At 33.2% G+C, this 23,276-nt stretch overlaps 5 protein-coding genes across 7 annotated transcripts; 3 read left to right on the top strand and 2 right to left on the bottom strand.

Moving 5' to 3' along the window:
- Nucleotides 1–315: 315 nt before the first annotated feature.
- Nucleotides 316–5,395, bottom strand: LOC143200641 (translation initiation factor IF-2, mitochondrial). Of its 2 annotated transcripts, none has more exons than XM_076411166.1 (11): nucleotides 5,023–5,395; nucleotides 4,839–4,956; nucleotides 4,565–4,787; nucleotides 4,280–4,507; nucleotides 4,062–4,223; nucleotides 3,714–4,007; nucleotides 3,459–3,658; nucleotides 3,229–3,397; nucleotides 2,775–3,081; nucleotides 2,547–2,719; nucleotides 316–545 (listed from the first exon to the last, which is right to left on the bottom strand). In XM_076411166.1, exons 3-11 carry the CDS (start codon nucleotides 4,764–4,766, stop codon nucleotides 373–375), a joined length of 1,908 nt encoding a protein of 635 aa, XP_076267281.1. In that variant the 5' UTR covers nucleotides 4,767–4,787; nucleotides 4,839–4,956; nucleotides 5,023–5,395; the 3' UTR covers nucleotides 316–372. The 2 variants fall into 2 exon arrangements, with proteins under 2 accessions (XP_076267281.1, XP_076267280.1); XM_076411165.1 differs by having other exon boundaries at nucleotides 5,012–5,177.
- Nucleotides 5,379–6,892, top strand: LOC143200643 (NSFL1 cofactor p47). The gene is made up of 6 exons (XM_076411168.1): nucleotides 5,379–5,514; nucleotides 5,569–5,846; nucleotides 5,902–6,181; nucleotides 6,236–6,350; nucleotides 6,405–6,489; nucleotides 6,551–6,892. Exons 1-6 carry the CDS (start codon nucleotides 5,413–5,415, stop codon nucleotides 6,768–6,770), a joined length of 1,080 nt encoding a protein of 359 aa, XP_076267283.1. The 5' UTR covers nucleotides 5,379–5,412; the 3' UTR covers nucleotides 6,771–6,892.
- A 230-nt stretch (nucleotides 6,893–7,122) lies between these two features.
- On the top strand, nucleotides 7,123–7,567 carry LOC143200644 (uncharacterized). Its single transcript, XM_076411169.1, has one exon. It carries the CDS (start codon nucleotides 7,123–7,125, stop codon nucleotides 7,342–7,344), a length of 222 nt encoding a protein of 73 aa, XP_076267284.1. The 3' UTR covers nucleotides 7,345–7,567.
- LOC143200642 (uncharacterized) lies at nucleotides 7,423–8,804 on the top strand. Its single transcript, XM_076411167.1, has 3 exons — nucleotides 7,423–7,630; nucleotides 7,683–7,873; nucleotides 7,933–8,804. The coding sequence occupies exons 1-3, from the start codon at nucleotides 7,423–7,425 to the stop codon at nucleotides 8,698–8,700; spliced, it is 1,167 nt and encodes a 388-aa protein (XP_076267282.1). The 3' UTR covers nucleotides 8,701–8,804.
- A 1,508-nt stretch (nucleotides 8,805–10,312) lies between these two features.
- Nucleotides 10,313–21,504, bottom strand: Herp (Homocysteine-induced endoplasmic reticulum protein). 2 transcript variants are annotated; one of them, XM_076411164.1, is made up of 4 exons: nucleotides 21,367–21,504; nucleotides 21,145–21,313; nucleotides 20,509–20,942; nucleotides 10,313–11,084 (listed from the first exon to the last, which is right to left on the bottom strand). In XM_076411164.1, the coding sequence occupies exons 2-4, from the start codon at nucleotides 21,277–21,279 to the stop codon at nucleotides 10,667–10,669; spliced, it is 987 nt and encodes a 328-aa protein (XP_076267279.1). In that variant the 5' UTR covers nucleotides 21,280–21,313; nucleotides 21,367–21,504; the 3' UTR covers nucleotides 10,313–10,666. The 2 variants fall into 2 exon arrangements, with proteins under 2 accessions (XP_076267279.1, XP_076267278.1); XM_076411163.1 differs by having other exon boundaries at nucleotides 21,145–21,420.
- Nucleotides 21,505–23,276: the final 1,772 nt, after the last annotated feature.

Here is a 23,276-nt window from a genome sequence, read left to right as displayed (position 1 = left end):
AAGAGGTATTTATTTGTATAATAAGCCGGTTTTTAAGAACATTATGAAAAACTTCTCAATTTAAACAGGAGGTGGTAAATGCGCGTGGTTGTCAAATAGAAACTAATGTAATAGGTCTTGTTCAAAATGTGACGTATGGTAACGTTAGGCACCCACCGTATAGCATGAATCTAATTATCACTTGGTCCAGTCTCTGCAAAACTCTATTTTGCAAAATAAGCTTCCAATGAGGTTTGTGATAAACACTTCAATTTATCGTCCAAAAATCTCAGAAGTATTACAGTTCCCGAATTATCACACGAAAAAAAAAAACAATAACAATAAATAACACTTTATTCTGACTGATCATCAACATTTCTAGATCTACCAATGTTAAAAACCAGGACTCCACTCGGTTTTCTGTGGCAGCCGTTTTATTTCGAAACAGGTTAATACATCATCCTTTTCAAACGTTATGCTGGAATCCGACAATTGCAATCCGCATTCGGTTTCGGCTTTGATTATATCAACCTCGCTCTTCAGATGTCTCATAGATGCCAAAGGACCTAAAACGTAAACAAATTAAGGTGAAATAATCAATATCCAATTTTTTTTTTAAACATATAAACTTGTTCAGGAAAATATTATTTTCTGAGCTGTACAATCTGCACTAATTGGTTTGAATAGAGGAAGGGCTTAAACGAAATATATCTGGTTGTTTCTTATTACTAACGATTTCAATACGTAAAATCAAACAAGTCAGTTTAATTTCTGACATTTCAAGCGACTTTAATTCTATTAGTTGATTTAGGACAAGGATTAGTTCTTATTGGTATAATCTAATTGTATAATCTTATGTTGCAAAATTGCATTTTCTATTACATTTTATTATTGTTCCTGTTTTACTTAACAAATCACTGCTGAAATCCATAAATACTTGTAGAATCTGGAACAGCATCGAACAAGCGTTGTTAGACGTACTAATGTCAGCAAAAATATGCGCGTCCTCACATAGTTTTGGCCCCATAAAAGACCGTGTTTCATTGATAATTCAACTAATACAATTCTATTACATCCTATTCGCTTCTGCCTTAGTTCTCTAGTAATTAAATTAACAAAAACTAGTTCCAGAACATCATTTCAAGTTAAGTGAAAAGATTAAAACCGACTTGAAGTAGCGTCTTACGGACATTCCAGCGAATTTATTCAAGAATTGCTTCGAACACGAAATAATTATAACAGTAAATAACTTGGAAACCAACTAGGAATTAATTATAATTGTTTTAACAAAAGAAATGGTATTATTGAGCAAAAAAACAATGTTAAAGTTTAATTTTCATAAAGAGAAAAAGTTTATTTAGATATCTCTATCTCTAAGACGCAGCCAATTTCGAAAGTGTGGCATGAAAGACTTAGCTATACAGTTCAGAAAATGTTATCTAAGTAACTCAGTGAGCTTTTACATTTTTACATCTCACAATGTAGGGGTTTATGACACGTCTACATGTCTCTTGTATGTCTCAGCTCTCTTAAAAGAAGGCTACACAATCATAAAAACCAAAACAGATGTACAAGAATTGTTTGATGATACCGAAATTGGAGGAAATAACGGAGAAGCAACCAAAAAAACGGAAAGTAACAATATATATAATTGAAGATAATAGCATCTTCAGGGTAGGAGCTCTGCTAATAAAGATCACGTTATTCAATATAAGCAAATACATGTCATTGCTGATTAATTAGGATTAGGACCTTGGTTTTTAATGCTTTTGTATGTTGATTAATTCAAGAACCCAGAAGAATGGTATGATACATAGGGTTGGTCTTATGACTTATACTTGTTAATATTAGTTTGGTGTTTATAAATATCAAAACCTTCTCCACAGTTTCCTTCAAAACAGCCTCACAGAGTGGTTAGGAATTCGGGTTTATCGAACTTGTGGCTAATATTCATCTACCAAGAGTATAGCCAACTACTGACTGACTGGACCTTATGTCCAGGTCTTACGCATCGTTGAAGTTTTTTTATTCCTGTCCTTCGAGTTTCTCCTCATACACTTTCCCATACTCACAGGGAACTTTGTGCACTTCTGTTACCTTTAACAGATTCCTTTTTCATGTAGAATTCGTGAACAACTCGGTAGTTCGAAAATGTCGATGATTTTGATGAAATGAGCTTTCTTGGAATAAGCATTTAAAAAATATGTTTTGGTTAATCAAGAAGAGATCATAATTATCCATATTTGCTGCCATATCTTCAAGTTTCAAAACTTAAATATATTTATGGAATTCAGTTGTGGGTTTTTTGAGAATAATGTCCTATGAAGTTTTGTAGAGGTAGCCAGATATTATAGCAATTATTAGTTACACTGTGACCTTCGTATAATGGCTGTTGTTCAGGAAATAAAGATATTTGTACAAGGCATAAGGGGAGACTCCACTCCTATGTTAACGACCAAATATTTGTAAACCACTTTTTTTCACAATGACCACGAGTATAGAAATACAAATAAAACACGCAAATTAAAATATAAATATTATAACAACCCGAACGTTAACTACTTTACCTTCATATATGACTTCCCCATTACGCTCCAACCTAAACATTGCGCTTTTCTTTAATAAACCATTGGTACATTTACACCCAGCTACTGGAACCTTCTTTCTACCCTTATTTACTTCAAATTGCTGAATAACTTGTGCACTACCGTATGTTTCTTCTATTTCTTTTTCAGGCAATCTTAAAAATATTTGAATACAGTAAAAACTCGGCAATTGTATAAGTAAAAGCTCACCTGGCATTGATTTCCTGCTTGAAATCGTCAATTAATCTGTAAATTATGTTATGGTGCTTAACTACTATGTTGTTTTCTTCTACAAATGGTTTGATATTTTTCGGAACTTCAACGTTGAAAGCGAATATAACGCAATTGAATGTCTTCGCTAAATCGACGTCATTCTGTGTGATGGGCCCCACCCCATAGTTCACGATGTCTAATGTACACTCATCCGATTCATATGTATCCAGGGTTTCCAATATCGCTTCCAGAGTTCCATCGACGTCCGCTCTAACTATGATGTTAAGATAAGGTTGTCCACTATCTAAAATGCAATTTTTTATCTAAAAGTTGCATATGATTCTCTGATATTCAAAACACAAGAAACCTTTATATTATTAACGTCATTAATTTTGATTTATTGACAACTAGCATTTTACAACAAATGAAGTCTGAAATAAATGAGCGTCACCTTCTTGATATTCGGATTTTCGTGGACCTTCTGGTCTCATTCTATACCTTCCCGCCTTTCTTTTTAGTTCCAAACGATGTTTATATTCTTTCAGATGTATCTCGCGTTTCTGTTCAATCACTCTGGCCTCTTCTAGAGATTTCTGTAGCTCCATCTTTGTCATTCTATACTGCAATGGTGATCTGATATTTATTTTACCGTATCCAGCGTTAACACCAAAATATTCATACTTTAACCACCTGTCTGGCCTCTTTTTCACTGTTGGCTTCTAGTGCTAATTCACCAGCTGATGGTAATTCTCTCCAACCATCGATTTCTGCAGGATAACCTGGTGGAACTTGCTCCAAAAGTTTTCCGTCAGCATCTCGGAGCGATCTTACTTTAGCTATAGCTGTTCCTGCGACTAGGACATCTCCCTTTTTTAATGTTCCTAGGGACATTGGAGGCTTATAGGATGATTAAGACATTATGTAAGGTTATCTTACCTCGCTGGACAATGATGGTAGATAATTTTCCTCTAAACGGATGAATGTTACTTTCAACAATAACCGCTTCGACAGGGCCAGAAGGGTCTCCTCCAATTTCAAGTAGCTCTGCTTGTAAAATTAAAGCTTCCGTAAGTTGTTTTAAATTTTGTCGCTTCAGAGCTGATATTGGTATGGCTTGGATATCACCTCCCATTTTTTCTACCTGGATACCGAATTCCAGAAGCATTCTCTCTGTTGCTTCTACATCAGCCTTTGGAGCATCAATTTTATTGATTGCCACTATAATAGGTACTAAAATGACCCAATATTAAACCAAATGTGTCAAACTTCTTCACCTAAATAAACCTTTAGCAGTTTTGGCCATTTTGATTGATTCTAGAGTTTGTTCCATAACACCATCATCAGCAGCTACCACCAAGATGACAATATCAGTTAGATTCGCCCCTCTAGAACGCATGGAGCTAAAAGCGGCATGGCCTGGGGTATCTAGGAAAGTTATCTTTGCACCTGAAATATATATTGTAGTTATAAAAATACAAATATTTACTATAAATAATCTATACCTGAGTCTAAATTGACTGAAAAAGCGCCTATATGTTGTGTGATACCGCCAAATTCCTTTTCTACAACACTGGAATGTCTGAGAGCATCCAGAAGTGTAGTTTTGCCATGATCTACATGTCCCATTACAGTTACCACTGGTGGCCTAGACTTTAATTCATCTTTAGACGGCGGTGGCCTTGGAACTAGATCAACTTCAACTGTATCATCAATTTTGTCAGTAGGCTTACCTAAAGTAGTAAATATCAATAATTACTATTAAACATTATATAAAGTCCTAAATTTACCGATAATTCGAATGCGTTTTCCTGCCCTCCTAAGAGCTTCTTGAAGAATTCTTACATCATCTATAGGAAATTGTGGATCCTTTACGCTATTGTAGAATAGTTCTTTAACATAATTAATATCAGTTTCTAGAACTTTGCTTAATTCACATAAGGTTATTCCTCGCCAAACATCAACTACTTCGTTTTTAGATTTGGGCGACATTTCAATAATTCTTGGTAATTTCTACGAATCTTTTGTTAGATAATTGAATTATACGTAAAAGTAGTTACTTACTCGTTCCTCCAGAGTTTTTCGTCTTTTGAAAAACGGTACATTTGTATAAAAGTTTCTAATTTGATTGTCATAATTACACTGTTTTCTGGATGTAGCCTTGGTAAATAAACTAGGGGCACTGAAAAAAAAACAATGTAGTAAAATTTGTGCGTTTATTAACTAATTATTTACACCTTTTACTCACTAGCAAGAGAAACGCTGAACTATGTCTTTCTATACCATAAACTACATGAGAATTTACAAATTTCGCTAAATTTGCCATTTAAAATACTATTTGTCTGCCTTTTCATATCTCGAAGAGCTTTGATTTTATGGTTATGTTAGAAAATTTTTAGGTTACGTGCTGGAGCTTAGTTGAATTCTGACACAGTGAATCTCAAAATTATTTCAATAACTATCTTTCGGTTTGTTCTTGTTTGAAGTCACCCTATAATTTGAGTGATTATATTTTCTTTATGCTTACCTGAAATCATTTGAACTACCCCTAATGTTTCAATAGTGCGTTTAGTTGATTGTTGATCGTTGTGAGTTGACATTTTTTAGGTGTATTCTTATTAAAAGAAAAGTCGATAATATGAGCGATTCCGACGAAAAATTACAACAGTTCATCGCTATCACTGGCTCAACGTCAGATAGGGCGAAATTCTTTTTAGACTCATCTGCTTGGGATGTTGAGGTTAGCGGGTCTTTATTCAAGTTCTTAAAACATTTTCATTAATTTGATGTATAGGTTGCCATGTCTCGTTATTACGAGACAGAAGGTGATGATATTGGCGATGATCCACCATCCATCGCTGCCCCTGAAACACCTAGCCCTGTAGTTACTCCTAATAGGCCTCATGCAAAAAAATCCTCAAATTTTGCTACAATAAATACCCTTACAGCATCTAGTGATGAAGAAGAGGGCCAAGCATTTTATGCAGGTGGGTCTGAACATAGTGGTCAACAAGTTTTGGGTCCCCCAAAAAAGAAAGACATAGTGGCCGACATGTTTAAATCTGTGCAGGAGTAAGTAAAAATACTTTTGGCATAGAAACCAGTGTTATAGCATTTTTCTTGCAAGGCATGGTGTTGAAATATTGGAACCTGGTGCTGGCAGTTCAGGTTCTCGTGCTTTTAAAGGAACTGGTTATGTACTAGGCCAGGATAATAGTACATCTGAAGTAGTGCCAGGGATGCAGGAACCATCTAGGCCTCATGAAGTCACACTAAGACTGTGGCAAAATGGTTTTAGTGTCGATGATGGTGAGTTGAGAGCTTACACAGATCCTGGAAACCGGGACTTCCTTGAAAGCATAAGAAGAGGTGAAATACCACAAGAATTGAGACAAGGCAATACAGAAGTGAGTGGCCGATTTTTAATTTCATGGAGCTTTTTTTACATTAGGGTTTTTTAGATAAATCTAGCCATGGAGGATCATAGAATGGAACAGTACAAACAGTCAAAGTCTAAGGTCAAGGCTTTTCAAGGGCAAGGTTATACTCTTGGCAGCCCTGCTCCTGCAGTTGTAGGTAAGTTGAATGTTTATTAAGTGATGTGGTGTTGCCTAAGGCAGAATACTTTAGGTGCTTGCACTAATGAAGATAAAACAGTGAATGAAGAAAGGGCTAAAGAAGTTGTAAAAGTGGACTCATCAAAGCCAACAACAAAGTGTGTATTTGAGCAATGGTTTAGTTTAATTTAGTAATATTTATAAAATTTTGTTTTATAGTCTACAAATTCGATTGGCAGATGGTTCCAGGTTGGTTGGGCAATTCAACCATGAACACACTGTAGGCCAAATAAGACAATATATTACAGCAGCAAGGCCACAATATGAGATGCAAACATTTAATTTGTTGTCTAGTTATCCATCAAAGGTTTTAGACGAGTCTTTAACTCTAAAAGATGCAGGATTGCTTAATGCAGCTATAATGCAAAAACTAACTTAAAATTATTGATACGAATCTTAACTGAAATTTTATAAACATTCTCTATTATCTGATATATGTATTTATCATTAGACTAGTGATATAAAGTTTCTATAATTAGTTTAAATAAAGTTTTATTACTTTTCCTTTTTTAATTTCCCTCATAATTGAAGTATGTATTTCCAAATAGTAATAACTCATTTATAGTAAGATCAAGATAATTTTAGATTTTGGTGAAATTTAAAATACATTCACTATTTTATTGACAGATAAGAGGTGACAATTGACAACTGAATTATCGTTTAATAAAAAAAAGGTATTCAGCTGATTCACCAAAAACTCAATTGTTCTATAACTAGTTGTAACACAAAAAATGCCTGGGGTAAATATTGATACGTTAAAGATAAAGCCTGATGAATCTAAAGAAGCCAATACAGCAGTTCCGGATCCTCAGGAAGTACGGGAACTCACACTAACAGATCGTCTAAATAAACGATTATTGGAGTCCTTTCTACAAAGATTGAATCAGACCAACCCGTCTGGTCAAGACAGTGCTTCGAATCTAAACGGTGAAGAACAGAATTTCGAAGATTAAAAATAACATGTAATTCCTTCTGCTACTTAACCTAAGATTTTGTCACATTTGGCGGGAATATTACAAAAATAACGCTGCATGAACATGTCTTCTGACGGGGAATTGCTTAGCGAAAGAGAGAATTCAGAGCCGGAAGATGGACTAGTGCTAAAAGATCACGATCCTAATGAAAATGAAGCTGAAGAAGTTTCTAAAGATGAAGAGGGAGAGGAACAGAAGAAAGTAGTTAAGCCAAAAAGAGTTGTTAGAAACCCTCAACCAAAATTGAACGAAGAAACTCTTAAAGGTAAAACTATTATATATTCGCGTTTATGTATTAAGCCCTTTGGGTTCCTTAGGAGTGAGAGGCCTGAGTGCTATAGAAAGCTATTTTGAGAGAGTTAGATTTAAAGGGAAAGGTTATGAAGATAAGGATATAAATGTTATTATGAAAACTTATGAATACTGGTGCCATAGATTGTTTCCAAAGTTTCCCTTTGACACATGTATTGAAAGACTTGAAAAACTAGGGACCAAAAAAGCCACACAGGTTTTGCTATCAATAGTAATTTTAATGATCATTTTAATTATTTCAAATATAATTTTTAGACTCATATCAAAAGAATTCGTTATAATCTCATTGTTGAAGATAAACCAATTATTGATGATTCAGACGAAGAACAGAATATTGATGATGCTGCAAATGTCAGTCAGGATGAAGAAATAACTGAACAGAGAAATGACCAGTTTGATAAATTAATGGCTGCTACTAAAAAAATCCCAGACCAGTTAACTGAAGAGCAATTAGAAAGAATTCGTGTAAATAAGGAAAAAGCTGAAAAACTTAGACAAGAACGGTTGGAAAAAATTCGAAATAAAGCGGGTGAAAAATTAATTGTTTCTAGTCAATTGCCTACTACCAGCCTTACTTGTGGAGAAAGTGAAGAAGTCAGTGAAATGTCCAGTATTCAAACAAATAATGAAGATGACAGAACAAATTTAAATAGTAGTCAGAAGAGTGAGGAGATGGAATTGATGGATGTTGAAAACATGATAGAAGATGAAGACTCTACTTTTAATCATGAGAGCAATATTAAAGGTAAAAGCAATATAACGGGAAAGACAATAAAGAAGAAGTCAAGGAACAAACCTCCTGACACATCTTTAAGTAATCTTCAGCAATTAGAAGATGATATTGATGAACATTACATGGAAAAAGATTTAAGTAACAACGGCCTTGAAACTGATTCTTTGGAGAAGAAGGTACTGAGAGAAACCCAGGATAATAATTTAGAAGATGAGGAAGATTCAAATGATCAGGTTCCTAAGATATTTAAAAAAAGAGCTGCAGTTATTGATAGTGATGATGATTTATAAAACATAATTTTTTGGTTGTTGTATTCTACCATATGTGACAAAATCTTAATGTGTTTTGTTTTATATTTGTATATTTTGCAATAAAATGGTATTTATTACTTTCATTTTTGTATTCTTCTTTTCATATATTCTATTCTATTGTATGATGGTGAAACTACACATTTACACCTAACTGGAGAGGATCCTCAATAAAATTGTTAATTAATTTTGGATGTTTTATAACAGTTGGATAACATAAAGAAGAACGTTGCAAATCACATTTCTCTAAATACATCAAACATTAAAAATGTATCAGATACAAAAGTTATATTTCATCTTTTATCATAGTAACTATATCATAGGATTATTTCTCTTTTGGTGGATCTAACATTATATTTTTCTTCACTTTTTGAGAGATTTCAGACATAACAGGTTAATTGAAAAGTCCCCGTCCTATCATAGTAAAACAAATTTTTTTGGCAAAATTAGTTTTTTTATTCAACATAATTCTCTTCAAAGGTGATACACACATTATAGGAATCCTCCAATTTTCGATACTATTTTTGTAGTACGATTTGTCCCTTGCTTCAAAATAGGCCTCAGTTTCGTCGATCACCTCTTCATTCGACGAACATTTCTTCCCAGTGAGCATTCTTTTGAGATCTGATAACAGGAAATAGTTGCTGGGAGCCAGATCTGGAGAATATGGTACATAAGGAAGCAATTCGAAGCTCAATTCATGGATTTTTGATACGATGCATTGTCTTGGTGAAGCAACACTTTCTTTTTCTTCAAATGCGGCCGTTTTTTGCCGATTTCGTCCTTCAAACGGTCGTAACGCTATGTTAGTATGTAATAGTCACTGTTGATGGTCCTTCCTTTTTCAAAGTGGTCTATGAAAATTATTCCATGCGTATTGAAAAATACAGACTCCATAACATCATTTCGCCTTTCATTAACCCTTGCTTATATCACTATTATATTAAAAAAGTTTCCTTTATCCTACCTGCAGACTCAGATCCACTTAATTTTTTAAATCAACAAGTGATCTTTGTAGTACTTTTTATCAAAATATCTCAGCAGAGCAACATTATTTATAAGCCTCTTGTCCCCTATATACTTTTATTTTCTTCTTTTACTCCAGAAATGATTTATCCCCATTGACTATAAATGAATATTTTTTTAATTACAAGTACTAGTACAAGTAATAGTAGTTCTCTAATTTTTATATATATTCTGAATAATGCATACATAGTTACATAATTTACTTCCTTAATTCTAGTCGTGCACAATTATTATTTTGTTACTATTATGTTATTACTTGTTTATTATGACTTTCTGTTTACTCTTATCTAACATGTTCAACACTTTTAATGATCGGAATAATAAAAACGCAATTAAAAAACATGTGTAAGGTGGGTGGCTTTCAAAAAGTCATCATCTTGAGGAATGCTGTACTTAATATGTAAAAGAGGAGCAATTCTTAAAACATGACAAGAGATCATTCTTCGTTTGTTTTAAAATGCTTATCATTTCATCATTTTGTCGAAAAATTATTTAAAAGGTCTACGTATATTTTGCCTAGCATTGTTGTAAATTGACTAAGTATTAGAGGTAATTAAAACACATACCATTTGTAATAAAGAAATGTTTATTTGTTACCGTTAAATCTAAATCACAATGGTTTTAAAGCTATGTTTAATATGTACAACTTAGTAATAACAAGTAAACATACGTTTTTACATACAACAACTAGACTTTTGCCATTTGATTGGCTCATTACAGATCGAAGTTACATAAATACGAAACAAACTCATTATTTTACATGTTAAATAGGTTATTTCTTCGCTAAACATGCCGGCATGATTAACTTTAAGAAAGCTAACACTTTATAGCGGCGATATCTGCGAAAGTGCGAAAGAAAAACCAAAAATATCATAACAATATTATTATTCTTCACGTACAGACTAGGGATTGGAAAAGAGTTTTACGTGTTAATATTGGGAATGTCCGGGATCAGAGAGGCGAAGAATGTGGTGATGAACGTCCAGGCCACCATGGTCCTCGTCGGAGCCGGTTCGTCTTCTGGGGCGTCGTGCGGGGTACCGTCCATCGTGTTGTTGTTAACGTTACTTTGCTGACGGAAGTACCCGATTTGGTATAGGTAGAGGGCTACGGCGAAAGCCAGTACGAAAAGAAAACGGGCCGGGCTGGAGTAAAAGTACACCACGCTGAAGAGGATGACGGCCCTTCCGAACATGTAAGTGCGGTCCAGCCAATCTCGTGGTTCGTTTTCATCCAGCACTCGTTCTGGTTGATTTGGCGGCACGGGAGCTTCCTGAACGGGTTGATTGTTAACTGTAGCGTTAGGTACAGCGGTTGGTGGTGGGGTTTGTCCAGCTGCACTAAAATAAAAAAACACATAATTCTTTATAGTATTTTAATTATTAATCAAATACGGATTTTAAAGAGAACCATGTTTTGTTTTACAAAGGCGAAAATATTGAATATCTAGTATTGATAAAATATTAAAAAAACAAAAACATTTTAAGCGCTACAGTACAATACCTTCCATGATACTTAAAATGTTAAAATGGAGTTTTAATGGGATCTTATTACTCATAAAACATTGAAGAGTTAAAGGAGTATTATAGTCTACAAATAAGAAAAAAGATTTTTTCACATTTTCAAGGCTTTACACTTTAATAATATGCCCTTAAAATGATTTATACGAATTTATATATTCTTTTATCGTATCAAAGTAAAACTAACAAAATTTGAATTTTAGCAGTTTGGTATTTCTATAAATAGACGAACCCAAATGTTGCCACTGAAGTAAAGTAAAGTAAAATAAGTTAAGCGGAGACCTAGTTAAAGAATGCATAGGAGAATTTGTGTGTTAAAGCATGCCTGAACACAGATTTTTAAGGTATTGCAGTAGTATGTACTAGGAAATAATCGATATTTGATTTCAATAGTACTATTTTCACAGTTCTCAACTGGTGATTTTGCTATCATTGGGTAATCCTTAGATTTATTACCTGATTTTCTTCAATATTCTATTACATTTCATGACTAGTATGCCGGGAATATTCACACCTTTAATTTCTATATGAGCTCTAGTGTTCTTTCTAAAAGTATTATTTCATAGTACATTGACCACAAAAGAATTACTCTGTTATCAACGAATCGGTTTTAAGCAAAATTTGGTTATTTGCCTTGATACGTTCAAATTCAATTTTTTTCGTTGGTAGCACATTTTTTTGAACGGTGGAATACAAGATAAATAATCGAAATAAAATGGAAAAATCTTAGTAACTACAAATGTAATCTAAAAATAGAAAACAGTAACAATTTAAATAACTGTATCTTGGTATGAACAATTATGAAAACTTAATATCAATTAGAGTATATCTGTTCATATTGAGTATAAAATAAAACCAGTAACATTATGTATTTTGATTTGATGGTTGATGAAAAGAACTACAGGTGAAATATAAAAAAGTATTGGTAATTGCAATGAAATTTCAATTATTAATAAATTATCAATGTTATGCCAGAAATAATTTATACAAATATAAGCAAAATTCATAAACAACTTGTTATAGTAGAAAAATTATGTGTATATTGTGATTCGGTTGTATTGCATATTTTTTTTATTAATTACATCTTACATTCGATATGCCTAGTACAATATTAATTTACAAATTAATTTATTATTATCGTGCACCTCCTCCTTGGTTACGTAACGATAAGCATTGGTAATTAATCGTTTGATGTCTTAGTGCAGCCCCATATTTACACCCATATGTCCAAATAGGCTTTATGATTGACTGATAAACCAATCTTGATTTTAGATCAAGTTGATAGTATCTTTAGACTAACCAGTACAGTTGCTTGACTTTGAGTCTAATCTGCTCTGCTTTTTGTTTAACATGATGTTTCCAGTTTAACCTACCATCGAGATATATTCCGAAGTATTTAGCTGATTTTGCTTGAGGAATCGGGCATCCGTCAAGTGACATAATTAAGTTTTAGTCAATTCGCCGCAATGCAAAATTAATATGGACAGATTTGGAGCTATTAAGCTGTATTTTCCAGTCTCTAGTCCATTTGTAGATCTTGTTGACCGCTACTTCTACTTTTTTTACAGCCTTAGGCAGAGATAAATCTTTTGCCATTATAACTGTGCCGTCAGCAAGTGTTCCAAGTACTGTTTCTTTTGTTGTTGGGATATCAGTAGTATAGAGCAGATATAAGAATGGTCCCAAGACACTCCTTTTACCACTACTTTTGTGGAACTCCAGTCGAAATAGTTTTAAGTATTGAGAATGCCCCTTTATGCGAGACTCTAAATTTTCTTTCGAAAAGATATGATTCCAGCAGTCGACAGTAATTCCGCGGTAGCAGTTTGCTCATTTTGTAGATTAATCCCAAATACCATACCCGGTCAAAAACTTGTGAGACATTCAGGAATATTGCAGAGCAGCATTTCTTTTATTTGAATCCCCCTTAAACAAACGCTGTTACTCTGTGCACTTGGTCGATTGTTGAATGGTCATTCTGAAATCATAGGTGGAAATCTGGTAATTCTATAAATGGTTTAATGAGTTTTAACAGCAGATTCTCAAATAATTTTGATATCGCAGGTAGCAGCGAAATAGATTTTTGTCAGATTTTTTAATTAGCTCAAGGTTTCAGTTATTATTTTGGAGAATTTATTTCACAATCTGTCCAATGGGCCATAAGTATTTAATAACATTTATATTATAAATCTAACATGTAGAAGATCGTTTCAATAAGTGACCTCCTGTACACACTTATAACCTAGTAATTAAATTAAGTAACAGGTGGTGTTCATTCATTTTTTTTTGTTTTCATAAAGTTTTTTTGTCTTAACATTTTTTTTCGTTATTATTGAAAAATTATATCGGTTAAATGATGACTGCGATTCGCTATGCAACTTTCGGCTCTTATTAAGGCATTTTTTCATGACATCCTGCAACATCTGAGGCAAAATTTCTTTAATTTCGTGATGAATATTGTCTTTACGGTGTTGAATCGAATCATGCCTTGGTACTGTTCAGCAGTAACAGTAACTGCAATACCTTGTGATGTGTGTGCAATACCAGATGTTTTTAGCGGATGCAATGATGTTTCATGAATTAATTGAGGATTCTGTGTTCTCCAAAACCGACTGTTCTGTTTATTGACGTGGCAACTGAGAAGAAAATCATCTTCATCTTCATCGCTCATTATCAATTTAGACGAAAAATCTTCAATTTCACCAGACAGCCTTAAAATTGCATTACTGTACTCAACTCGTCGATCAGGATCTTTCGGTAACAATTTTTGGACTAACTGAATTATGTACGGGAACATTTTCAAAATTCGCCTTAAACTGCGTGTGAAATGTGTATCTGGGAACAACGTCTCCGAATTGATGTTTCTGGAGACACTGCAACACTATCGCGCACTAGAGCCGATATCGAAAATTCGCATGTAAACGATAAATTGTGGTTTTGTGAGGACTGGACGATTAGGATATTTTTGACGGCATAACTTCCGCTGGCAATAATGTAACGATTATTTTCAATAAATATTGTCACTATTTCTGCTCGTTCTTGTGGCGTATATTTATTTATAATACAATTTGGACGTCTACAACACAATGGTTAAAGCGAACCTCAGCTAAACGTCACATAATCAAGATGGTGCACAATCATGGTGGCTGATAATGGATCAACAATATTTGTTATTTATATGTTTTATTATTGATGTTTAAATGGACCATGTTCCGATTGACTTTTAACTATATTTTTAGTATCATATTCGTGGTAGTGTCGATGTATCAGTTTATAGAGTGCTGATGAGAAGTGACCTATCGGTTACAAAGCACAAAAACCAATTTAGCATTAATTAAATAGCATTATCAAAACCATAATAAAGCATTATCAAAATTTTCGTGGAAAAAAAAATTGAATTAATAAAGCATGATGGTATCTGGAACAATGCCCAAAAACAAACATCCATGAGAAGTTCAGTTGACTTTTCTTCTAAATGAGATTGTGTAGAGGCTTCAAAGATGACTTCTGTAACGCACGACTGTGGAAGATTGGAAATATTACAATGAAGACTCTTCAGAGTACTTATTTTGTTTATATATCTCTGTGTATTTCGGAGGCTTGGATACCGCTAAATAATAAATCGACCTTTTACAACGATTAGCCATTGTAAACTCTATTATGTATAATGTTCCAAGTTCTAATAAGAAAAAAAAATTGCTACTGAGATATAAAGTAATCTATTAAGATATTAAAAAGTATCTGCACACGGCCCTCTATATAATCTAAGATCTGTTATAATATTTGACGTATTTTATTTATCACTACCTAAGCCTACTAATGATGTCTTAGTCTGATACTAAATAACAATATTCTACCGAACATAATGTACTAAAAAAAAATACTGCTTAGTGACAGTAAAAGTGAATGTTGCAATGAAATAATATAAGTTAATGTAAAACGATTAAAATGTTTTATTTCAATTTGATTTTCGTACGTAATAAACGTATAATAAAAAAACGTATTGTACAGTCGATCCAAAATAGCAGTGAACACACGTCATTAAGACATCGAATTTATTGCCAATTGCAGTTTATAAGTTCGTTCTAAAATCAGACTTTAATTTTCCTTCTCATATTATACTAGTTAAAATGAGATACAATGCTGTTTGAAGCGTCCGAATCAGTCTATAAAGTTTGCCTGGTAAAAAAATGTCTGCAAAATTCTTCAAAACATCAACGGTAATAATTAGAGGTTGCCACTGGCAAACGTTTTTGTGGAAAGAAACCTGTGTTGGCGCTTTGCTCGTTTTGGTACAATTTAAATCGATGCCTAATTTTTGTAATTACTTTGATGGAAAATGTCAAAGCCAATAGTCGGAGTCGGAAAAAATTGCGTCTTTAATCAGTTACTTCGAAGAGGAAAGTGATAATAGGGTCTGTAAGATGCGTTCCAGGCCTGACACATAGATAATAGAATTAAATCCATATGTTTTTAGTTAGCCATAACCCTCAAAAGATGCGTGTATAAATTTGACAGCTGTCGGATCATTAGTTTGTGTGAAGCAACTTTTGTTATTGTGAAAAAAGTGGATAAAAAGGAATTTCGCGTGTTGATACAATATTGCTTTTTGAAGGAAAAAAATACAGTTGAAGCAAAAACTTGGCTTGAAGCCGAGTTTCCGGACACTGCCACAAGAAAATTAACCATCAAGGATTAGTATGCTAAGTTTAGACGTTGTGAAATGAGCACCGAAGACGGTGAACGCAGTGGGCGCCCAAAAGAAGTTGATAGCGACGAATACATTAAAAAAATCCACAAAATTATAATGAAATAGCAGACACTCTAAAGATATCAACTGAACGTGTACATCATATCATTCACGAATATTTGGGTATGAGAAAGCTCTGTGCAAAGTGGTTGCCGCGCGAGCTCACTTTTGACCAAAAACAACGACGAGTTGATAATTCGGAACAGGGTTTGAAGATGATGAAGCGTAATAAACCCGAGTTTTTGCGTCGATATGTGACAATGGATAAAACATGGCTCCATAATCTCCAAAGCGTGGGAAAACGCAACAGTTGGCTGGGAAGGTTATGGCGTCTGCATTTTAGGATGCGCATGGAATAGTTTTCATTGACTACCTTGAAAGGACCATCAACAGCGACTATTACATAGCGTTATTGGACTCTTTGAAGGATGAAATCGCCAAAAAACGGCCGTATTTGAAGAAAAAGAAAGTGCTGCTTCACCGAGGCAATGCGCCGTGTCACAAGTCAGTGAAAACGATAGTAAAAATCCATGAAATGGGCTTCGAATTGCCTACTCATCCACCGTATTCTCCAGATCTGGCCACCAGCGATTATTTTCTGTTCTCAGATCTCAAAAGAATGCTCGCTGGGGAGAAATTTTCGTCGAATGAAGAGGTGATCGCCGAAACTGAGGCCTATTTTGAAACAAAGGACAAATCGTACTACAAAAATGATATCGAAAAAAAATTCAATTAACCTGTTATGACTAAAATCTCCCAAAAAGCGAAGAAAAATATAATGTTAGATTCACCAAAAGGGAAATAGTCCACATGCATTTTTTTTTATTAATCTCTTAGAACCTCAACTATCTGTCCGTGGGCAATAAGTATTATTATATGATTTCGGTTATATAATAAACCATCATAACATGTAGAAGATCACTTCAGTAAGTGATCTGCTGTACAACTTATAATATAAACCTTATTCTAGATACTATTCTAACTTATTTTAAAGTCTATCCTAACTTATTCTAATGACTATTATAACATATTCTAGAAATTATTAAATTTCACTCTATATGTCTATTAATAAGTTCGTATGGTACTTTGCGTTTGAGCCTACGCACTTCACTGTCATCGCGCACATTTAACTGTTTGGCGAGTGCTTTGGGATGCACCAATAATCTTTGAGAGTACTTCGCACTAGCACTTCGAATCACACTCGTTATGGGTTTTATGGGTATACCGCGTTGAATCAGTTTGTTGGACACGTAATATGGGGCATCGACGACTCGCAACACTTTATTCTGGAACCTCTATATCTATGTTAGATTTGCTAGTAGTACCTCACAGTTCAATACCATAGGTCCAGCTGGGCCTAAGTATTGACTTATACAGTAAAACCTTGTTATTTAATGATAATTTAGATTTACGCCCTATCAGCCAATACATTTGGTTTAGTTTAAGCCCAAGCTGTTTGCGTTTTGTTATTATATGTTATTTATAAGTCAGGCGTCGATCAAAATGCATTCCCAGATATTTAGACGTTGTATGCTTGCGGAAATTCATGATTATTCAATTTTACTGAGGGACATGTTCTTCTGCAAAGGGTGAATGTTATACGGGTAGATTTTGTCTCATTTGCTTTGATACGCCATGTTTTCAACCACAATTCGACTTTGTTAAGATGAAGTTGGAGGTTTTTTGTGGCTGATATTGGATCCTCGTGTGGTTATGTCTATTGCATACAGCTGATCTACCGACCTAAAGAAACACTACTGACGATACAGCGGTTTTATCATCACACGAGAATCCAATATCAGCCACAAGAAACCAACGTTAAATAAGCAGACAACGTTAAATATCTGAGAATGCATTTCGATCGACGTTTGACATGGAAAAAACATATAGTGACAAAACGCAAACAGCTTGGGGTTAAACTAAACCAAATGTACTGGCTGATGGCCTAAATCTAAATTATCATTAGATAACAAGGTTTTACTGTATTAGTCAATACTTAGGCTCATTTGGACCTATGGTATTGAACCGTGGGGTACTACTAGCAAATCTAACATAGATATCCTCGAGAGGTTTCAGAATAAAGTATTGCGAGTCATTGTCCCCATACCACGTGTCCCACAAACTTATTCAGCGCGATATCACCATAGAACCCATAACGAGTGTGATTCGGAGTGTTAGTGCGAAGTACTCTGAAAGACTATTAGTGTATCCCAATGCACTCGCCAAACAGTTCAAACACGGCTCACCATATGAACTGATTAAGACACATAGAGTGGGATTTAATAATCTCTAGAATAAGTTAGAATAGTTTTTAGAATAAGTTGGGATAGACTTTAAAATAAGTTAGAATAGTATCTAGAATAAGATTTAGATTATAAGCTTTACAGCAGATCACTTACTGAAGTGTATTAAATTGGTATAATTAATTTTCTTATCTACAATTATTATTCACTTGTTTTCTGACTTTGATTTTGTAGATATGATTTTCTTCTAATAGAATTATTCCTAATATTTCTACTTTTTATTGAGATTTTTTGGCTCTTGTTTGAACTTCTGTTGAGTTTCAATTTTACTCACTTTTACAGCCGCATGTTTTGTTTCGCGTCTTAAGAGATATTTCTTAATTTAATAATTATTTTGCTACTGAGCTCAAAATATCACAAGATATTTTCTTGCCTCCATTTAAAATGCGTATCTGTTCTGCTTGTCTTTGGATTATCTGTTTCATTTCCATCATTTCGTCACTCTATTGATTCAGTTGTTTTTTACATTTTTAATATTTTCCCCATGATATCTTCAGTGTAGCAATTATTCTAGATTTAGCAATAGAAATGGCCAAGTATGGAAAAGGCGAATTTGGCTTTCTGACGAACAAGTCGTTCTTTATGAATTTCGTACTAGCTTGTAATAAATACTTGTGTACAATTAATCAAGACTTGAGATAAGACCATGATACTTATATACTCGTCACTTTCCTCAGGAAAATGTAAGCTCACTTAAAAAGTGTTAGCAATATATATAATTCAAATAATTAATCAGTGACACAATGTTTTATGGTATTAGTAGCATTTAATTCAGATTAATGTAAACATTTATGGCTGATAAATACTGGGACCAATCCCCAGTCTCTGTCTTCCATCTTTTGAGCGACTGCCATCGCCATTCCTTTATAAGAATGATATTAGGACTGAATAATTACAAGAACATTCTAGTCGGCGATACAGTCAGTGATGGGATTTTTGCGAGAGATCGATTATTATCAAAAAATTTAACTTATATGAACTGTTCCCTTAACTGTAAATAATTGTCATTTGTCTTTGTATCTTTTAACTGTTCATCCCTGTCCCTGTCATCCAGAACGTTCACAGTTCGCTGTTGACGTTCATTTAATTAATATCAATAATTTTATCTATACTCACTTTGTCATATATTTTATTTAATTTATCATAATTTTTTTATTTATACACCTAAACATTTTGTGTTTCTCCGCGTCCTTTGTAACGAACAACTTGTTTTAGCACAATTGTATAGTCGCGAAATGACGATAAAATCGTCTAAAGCCACATAAAAAAGTTGCATGCAGTTAAGTAATACATTAATGTGGTTTTGCAAATCAAATTAAAAATGAATATTACAAAATCTGATTATAAAAATGTAGTAGTAACAAGTGGTGACTCGAGATAAGTAATGAAACAATATAACACAGAGATCTAGCGACATCCTAACAATATGTCTGCTTCTAAACATGGAACAGTGAAATCAATATTAGTGTGTTAGTAGACAAGTGAGCAGTTCCCTTCCGTTGTACTTTCTTTCCAAAGAAACATAATTCACTTAATGAATTGTGATCAAATTTCAATCACTCGGCGATCACTAGTTTTTTACTATTATTCAATTCAACGTCCAACGATATATTCATCGTTAATCATAATAATAAAATATTTTAGGTTCCACTTTACAATTTTAATTAAAGTTCCCGTCATAATTAAAATGACCTTGATTCTATATAAAACTTTATACGCACCAATTTTATTTTATCAATAATATTACAGTGACTATAAGCTAAGGATTATGGCGATATCAAACAATAAATAAAACGTTAGCCGATAAGGTTTTGTTTTGTTCAGAGAGAAATTTTTACTTTTATGCTGATTATCTTAGAGAAAGCATCTTTTGCAATAGTCAGTTGGTGCAGAGAAAATTTAAATTTCTTGCATTAGAGAAAGGATGATTTTAAGCTATTTACAGTATATTACTATCAGAAGTTATTTTTTTTAGATTTTTATTTTACCCTAAATATTTATATATTGCTAACGACCTGAATAAATAATTTATAAGTGGTCTGTTTTTGTTCTACTTACATAGACAAAATCCACAAGTTCATTAATCATATACAACTTATACACTCAAATAATGTGGAAAAACCTATGATAACCTATATGTACAATACTATATATGTCTAATAGGTAACTATATTGCTAAATAAGTACTTACATTTGCATGTACTGGGTTATATACTCCATATAAGCCCTTTGCATCATCACCATTTGCATCTGGTAGTGATTTAAGTTACCGTAATCCACTTGAGGAAATTGACCATTCATCATCCACGGATGATGATAAGTTGGTGGAACTCTACTGTCGCCGCCATTTGCACTTCCGTTCTGCGTACTGTTTTCTGATGAAACATTAGCAGAAGTAGCAGAATTATTAGCTGCCGGATTGTCATTCATTGCTCCACCATTTTCATTATTTGTTACCGTAGGACTAACTTGTTTACTTCTGTTGTTCATTTGTGAATGCTTTGATGTACAAACTAGATGAACAGTGTGCGTATCTTGTCCGTCATACTGCCTTAAAATATCCTTCAACACTACTGAATCACCAAGCAATTGACCGGAATAAATCAGTTTTTGTTCATGATGTGGCTGAAATGCACAGGTTAGAGATAAGCTTCGATTATTTAAAACGTTGATAAAATGTTCATATAGATATTGCGTTCAAATAATTAAAATATTTTTAGTTATAACTGGTTTATAATTTATATACAGACAAAAATTACATGAAGTTAGTAAATTAAATAGTTTAAACTAGTATTGCATTTTTGTATAAATTTTTGAAATTACTCACAGGTCTGCTCGGATACACTTCTGACAAATGTTGTTTTAATTTGTTGATAGTCCATGACGTTTCGCATCTAATTTTTTGGTCTTCTACTTGTTGGTTTGGAGCTTTTACAATCAACGTAACCGGTAATGAATCCATGGTTACGATTTTAGTTGTAATAACTATTGAATTTCTAGTGAAAACACGTAATTACTCTATTTAAATGTAACTTCCTACGTTACTTACTACCAATCACACTAATATTAGCCTGACAATTCTGACACAAATATGTCGTTTATAAACATGAAATATTTGGCGACATCTGATTGGTCCACGTGACACACATGACACAAATTATTGAAATGTACAAAGGTTTGTTTTTAGTGTGCCTGTTTCTGGAGCCTGTCAAATTGTATTATCGATAAAGTAAGGTAAAATACATTTTGTTATCATAAAATAGAGAGAAGGAAACTAAACACTAATAGAAAAGGTTTTCTTTTCAGAAAATAGAAGATATTTTAAGTTTTGCCAACCTAATTTAGTGTTGTTTGATTGTCATTTATTGAAATATATTTATCATAGCAAATCAGAAATTTTGTTTTGCATATATTATAAGACCACAAAATACGAAAATACTGTACTAGTTTTAGTTATTCTGTGGACAAGATTACTATGCAACCAAAAGTTGATTCCATTAGGAAAAAAAGGTTAGCCATAAGCTACAAATCAACCTACAATTTCATATATGAAAAAATATGTATTGGTCATTTGAATTATATGTGTGTTTGTTTATATGCATAAAACTATCTTAGTGATTCGTTTTTAATTAAAATTATTAAAACACTACCATGTAGAATATTATGCCTTTGGTTCAAAACGGGCGAAGGTGCTGGTTTTGGAATTTTACAAGTCCTGTTATATACTCCAACTAGGAATGTCGGAAAAATATCGATACATCGATATTAAATTAATTGTTCGATATTTTTTTTATAAAAATTAAATATATTTCTTCAACACTATAAAAAAACATATATATATATATATATATATATATATATATAAGAACAATGAATTTTATTTAATAATTTTATTTCAAAAATTAAAATTGCTTTTTATTTAAATATTATTGGCCAATTAAACGTGACGTCCGATCTGTCACATGCCAAACTGTATCAAAGAGCCAATCAAATGTCTTCACAGCAAATTGTTTTTCTTACAGTTGCCTATAATGGAGATTTAAATTGACCAATCAAATTACTTGAATGGCCGATTGTAACTCTATCTGGAGGTTGGGCAAAACTTTTCTCCAGAGACCCCTATTGAGTTTTCTCTCTGTTACTCTATGATTAACTGTGATGTTAATGTCATTGTTAGCCAGAGCCATATAATAGACTTAGACATGTATACATACATTTGTAGTCAAGTTTTGGTCATCTAAAGCACCAGAGGGCGGGCCAAGTGGGTTTATAAAATTAAAAATAGGATTAAACAAATTAAATTTCAGGAGAAAATTAAAAAATAAGAACATTTTATTTAAATACTAGTTAACATTTATTGAGTTGTTAAGGAAAGAAAGAGTCTAATAAATTAGACCTGTGAACTGTACAAAAGAAAAAACAGTATAATTTTCGTAAACTTAAAATTAAATAATTTTCTTAAATATAAATAAATGTAATTACGTCGCAACAATTTCCATAAAATATTTTCAAAATGCATTAAAAGCAATATCTAATCTGACAACTAATAACTTATTTTCTAATTGTACATTGTTATTGCCTTAAATGTTATAAGATAAACAACTATAAATTAAAAAGTCATTTGTCCACAATATAGTCAATCATAATATTAATTTGGATCTATGGGGTGCAAATGGGGTTGCACTAAGACCAACTAGTAACCATTAGCAATGCTTATTGCTATGTAATCAACGAAGAGCTGTAGGATGACCTCGAAATCATGTGGATACACGAAGTGATCCAAGTTTTCGCCCTAAGATATGAAATAAGGTTGCTAAACCACAGCAACTTGGAAGCAATACAGCTACTGGACAACACCCAGGAAATCAGAAGATCGAAGCGATCCAAACCACACTTGTTTTGTGTATAACTATATTCTTAATTTTAACTTAAGCAGTTTGTGTAGTAGTAGTGCAGGTA

The sequence above is a fragment of the Rhynchophorus ferrugineus genome, unplaced genomic scaffold (assembly GCF_030347505.1).
Source record: "Rhynchophorus ferrugineus isolate W39M unplaced genomic scaffold, kcgeb_rfMv2 rfM8, whole genome shotgun sequence".
NCBI classification, from domain to species: Eukaryota; Metazoa; Arthropoda; class Insecta; order Coleoptera; family Curculionidae; genus Rhynchophorus; species Rhynchophorus ferrugineus.
This window is presented reverse-complemented; position numbering and strand designations above follow the sequence as displayed.

Coding starts and splice junctions, on each gene's coding strand:
- LOC143200641 (XM_076411165.1), bottom strand. CDS start 5,100: ATGGCAAATTTAGCGAAATTTGTAAATTCTCATGTAGTTTATGGTATA. Junction 4,508..4,564: donor AAAACGCATTCGAATTATCG/GTAAATTTAGGA, acceptor TTACTACTTTAG/GTAAGCCTACTGACAAAATT. Junction 3,082..3,228: donor AAAATCCGAATATCAAGAAG/GTGACGCTCATT, acceptor ATTGCATTTTAG/ATAGTGGACAACCTTATCTT.
- LOC143200643 (XM_076411168.1), top strand. CDS start 5,413: ATGAGCGATTCCGACGAAAAATTACAACAGTTCATCGCTATCACTGGC. Junction 6,182..6,235: donor TGAGACAAGGCAATACAGAA/GTGAGTGGCCGA, acceptor AGGGTTTTTTAG/ATAAATCTAGCCATGGAGGA. Junction 6,490..6,550: donor TCATCAAAGCCAACAACAAA/GTGTGTATTTGA, acceptor TTTGTTTTATAG/TCTACAAATTCGATTGGCAG.
- LOC143200644 (XM_076411169.1), top strand. CDS start 7,123: ATGCCTGGGGTAAATATTGATACGTTAAAGATAAAGCCTGATGAATCT.
- LOC143200642 (XM_076411167.1), top strand. CDS start 7,423: ATGAACATGTCTTCTGACGGGGAATTGCTTAGCGAAAGAGAGAATTCA. Junction 7,631..7,682: donor GAACGAAGAAACTCTTAAAG/GTAAAACTATTA, acceptor TGGGTTCCTTAG/GAGTGAGAGGCCTGAGTGCT. Junction 7,874..7,932: donor GGACCAAAAAAGCCACACAG/GTTTTGCTATCA, acceptor TATAATTTTTAG/ACTCATATCAAAAGAATTCG.
- Herp (XM_076411164.1), bottom strand. CDS start 21,279: ATGGATTCATTACCGGTTACGTTGATTGTAAAAGCTCCAAACCAACAA. Junction 20,943..21,144: donor AAGTGTATCCGAGCAGACCT/GTGAGTAATTTC, acceptor TGTGCATTTCAG/CCACATCATGAACAAAAACT. Junction 11,085..20,508: donor ATAACCCAGTACATGCAAAT/GTAAGTACTTAT, acceptor TTTTTATTTTAG/TGCAGCTGGACAAACCCCAC.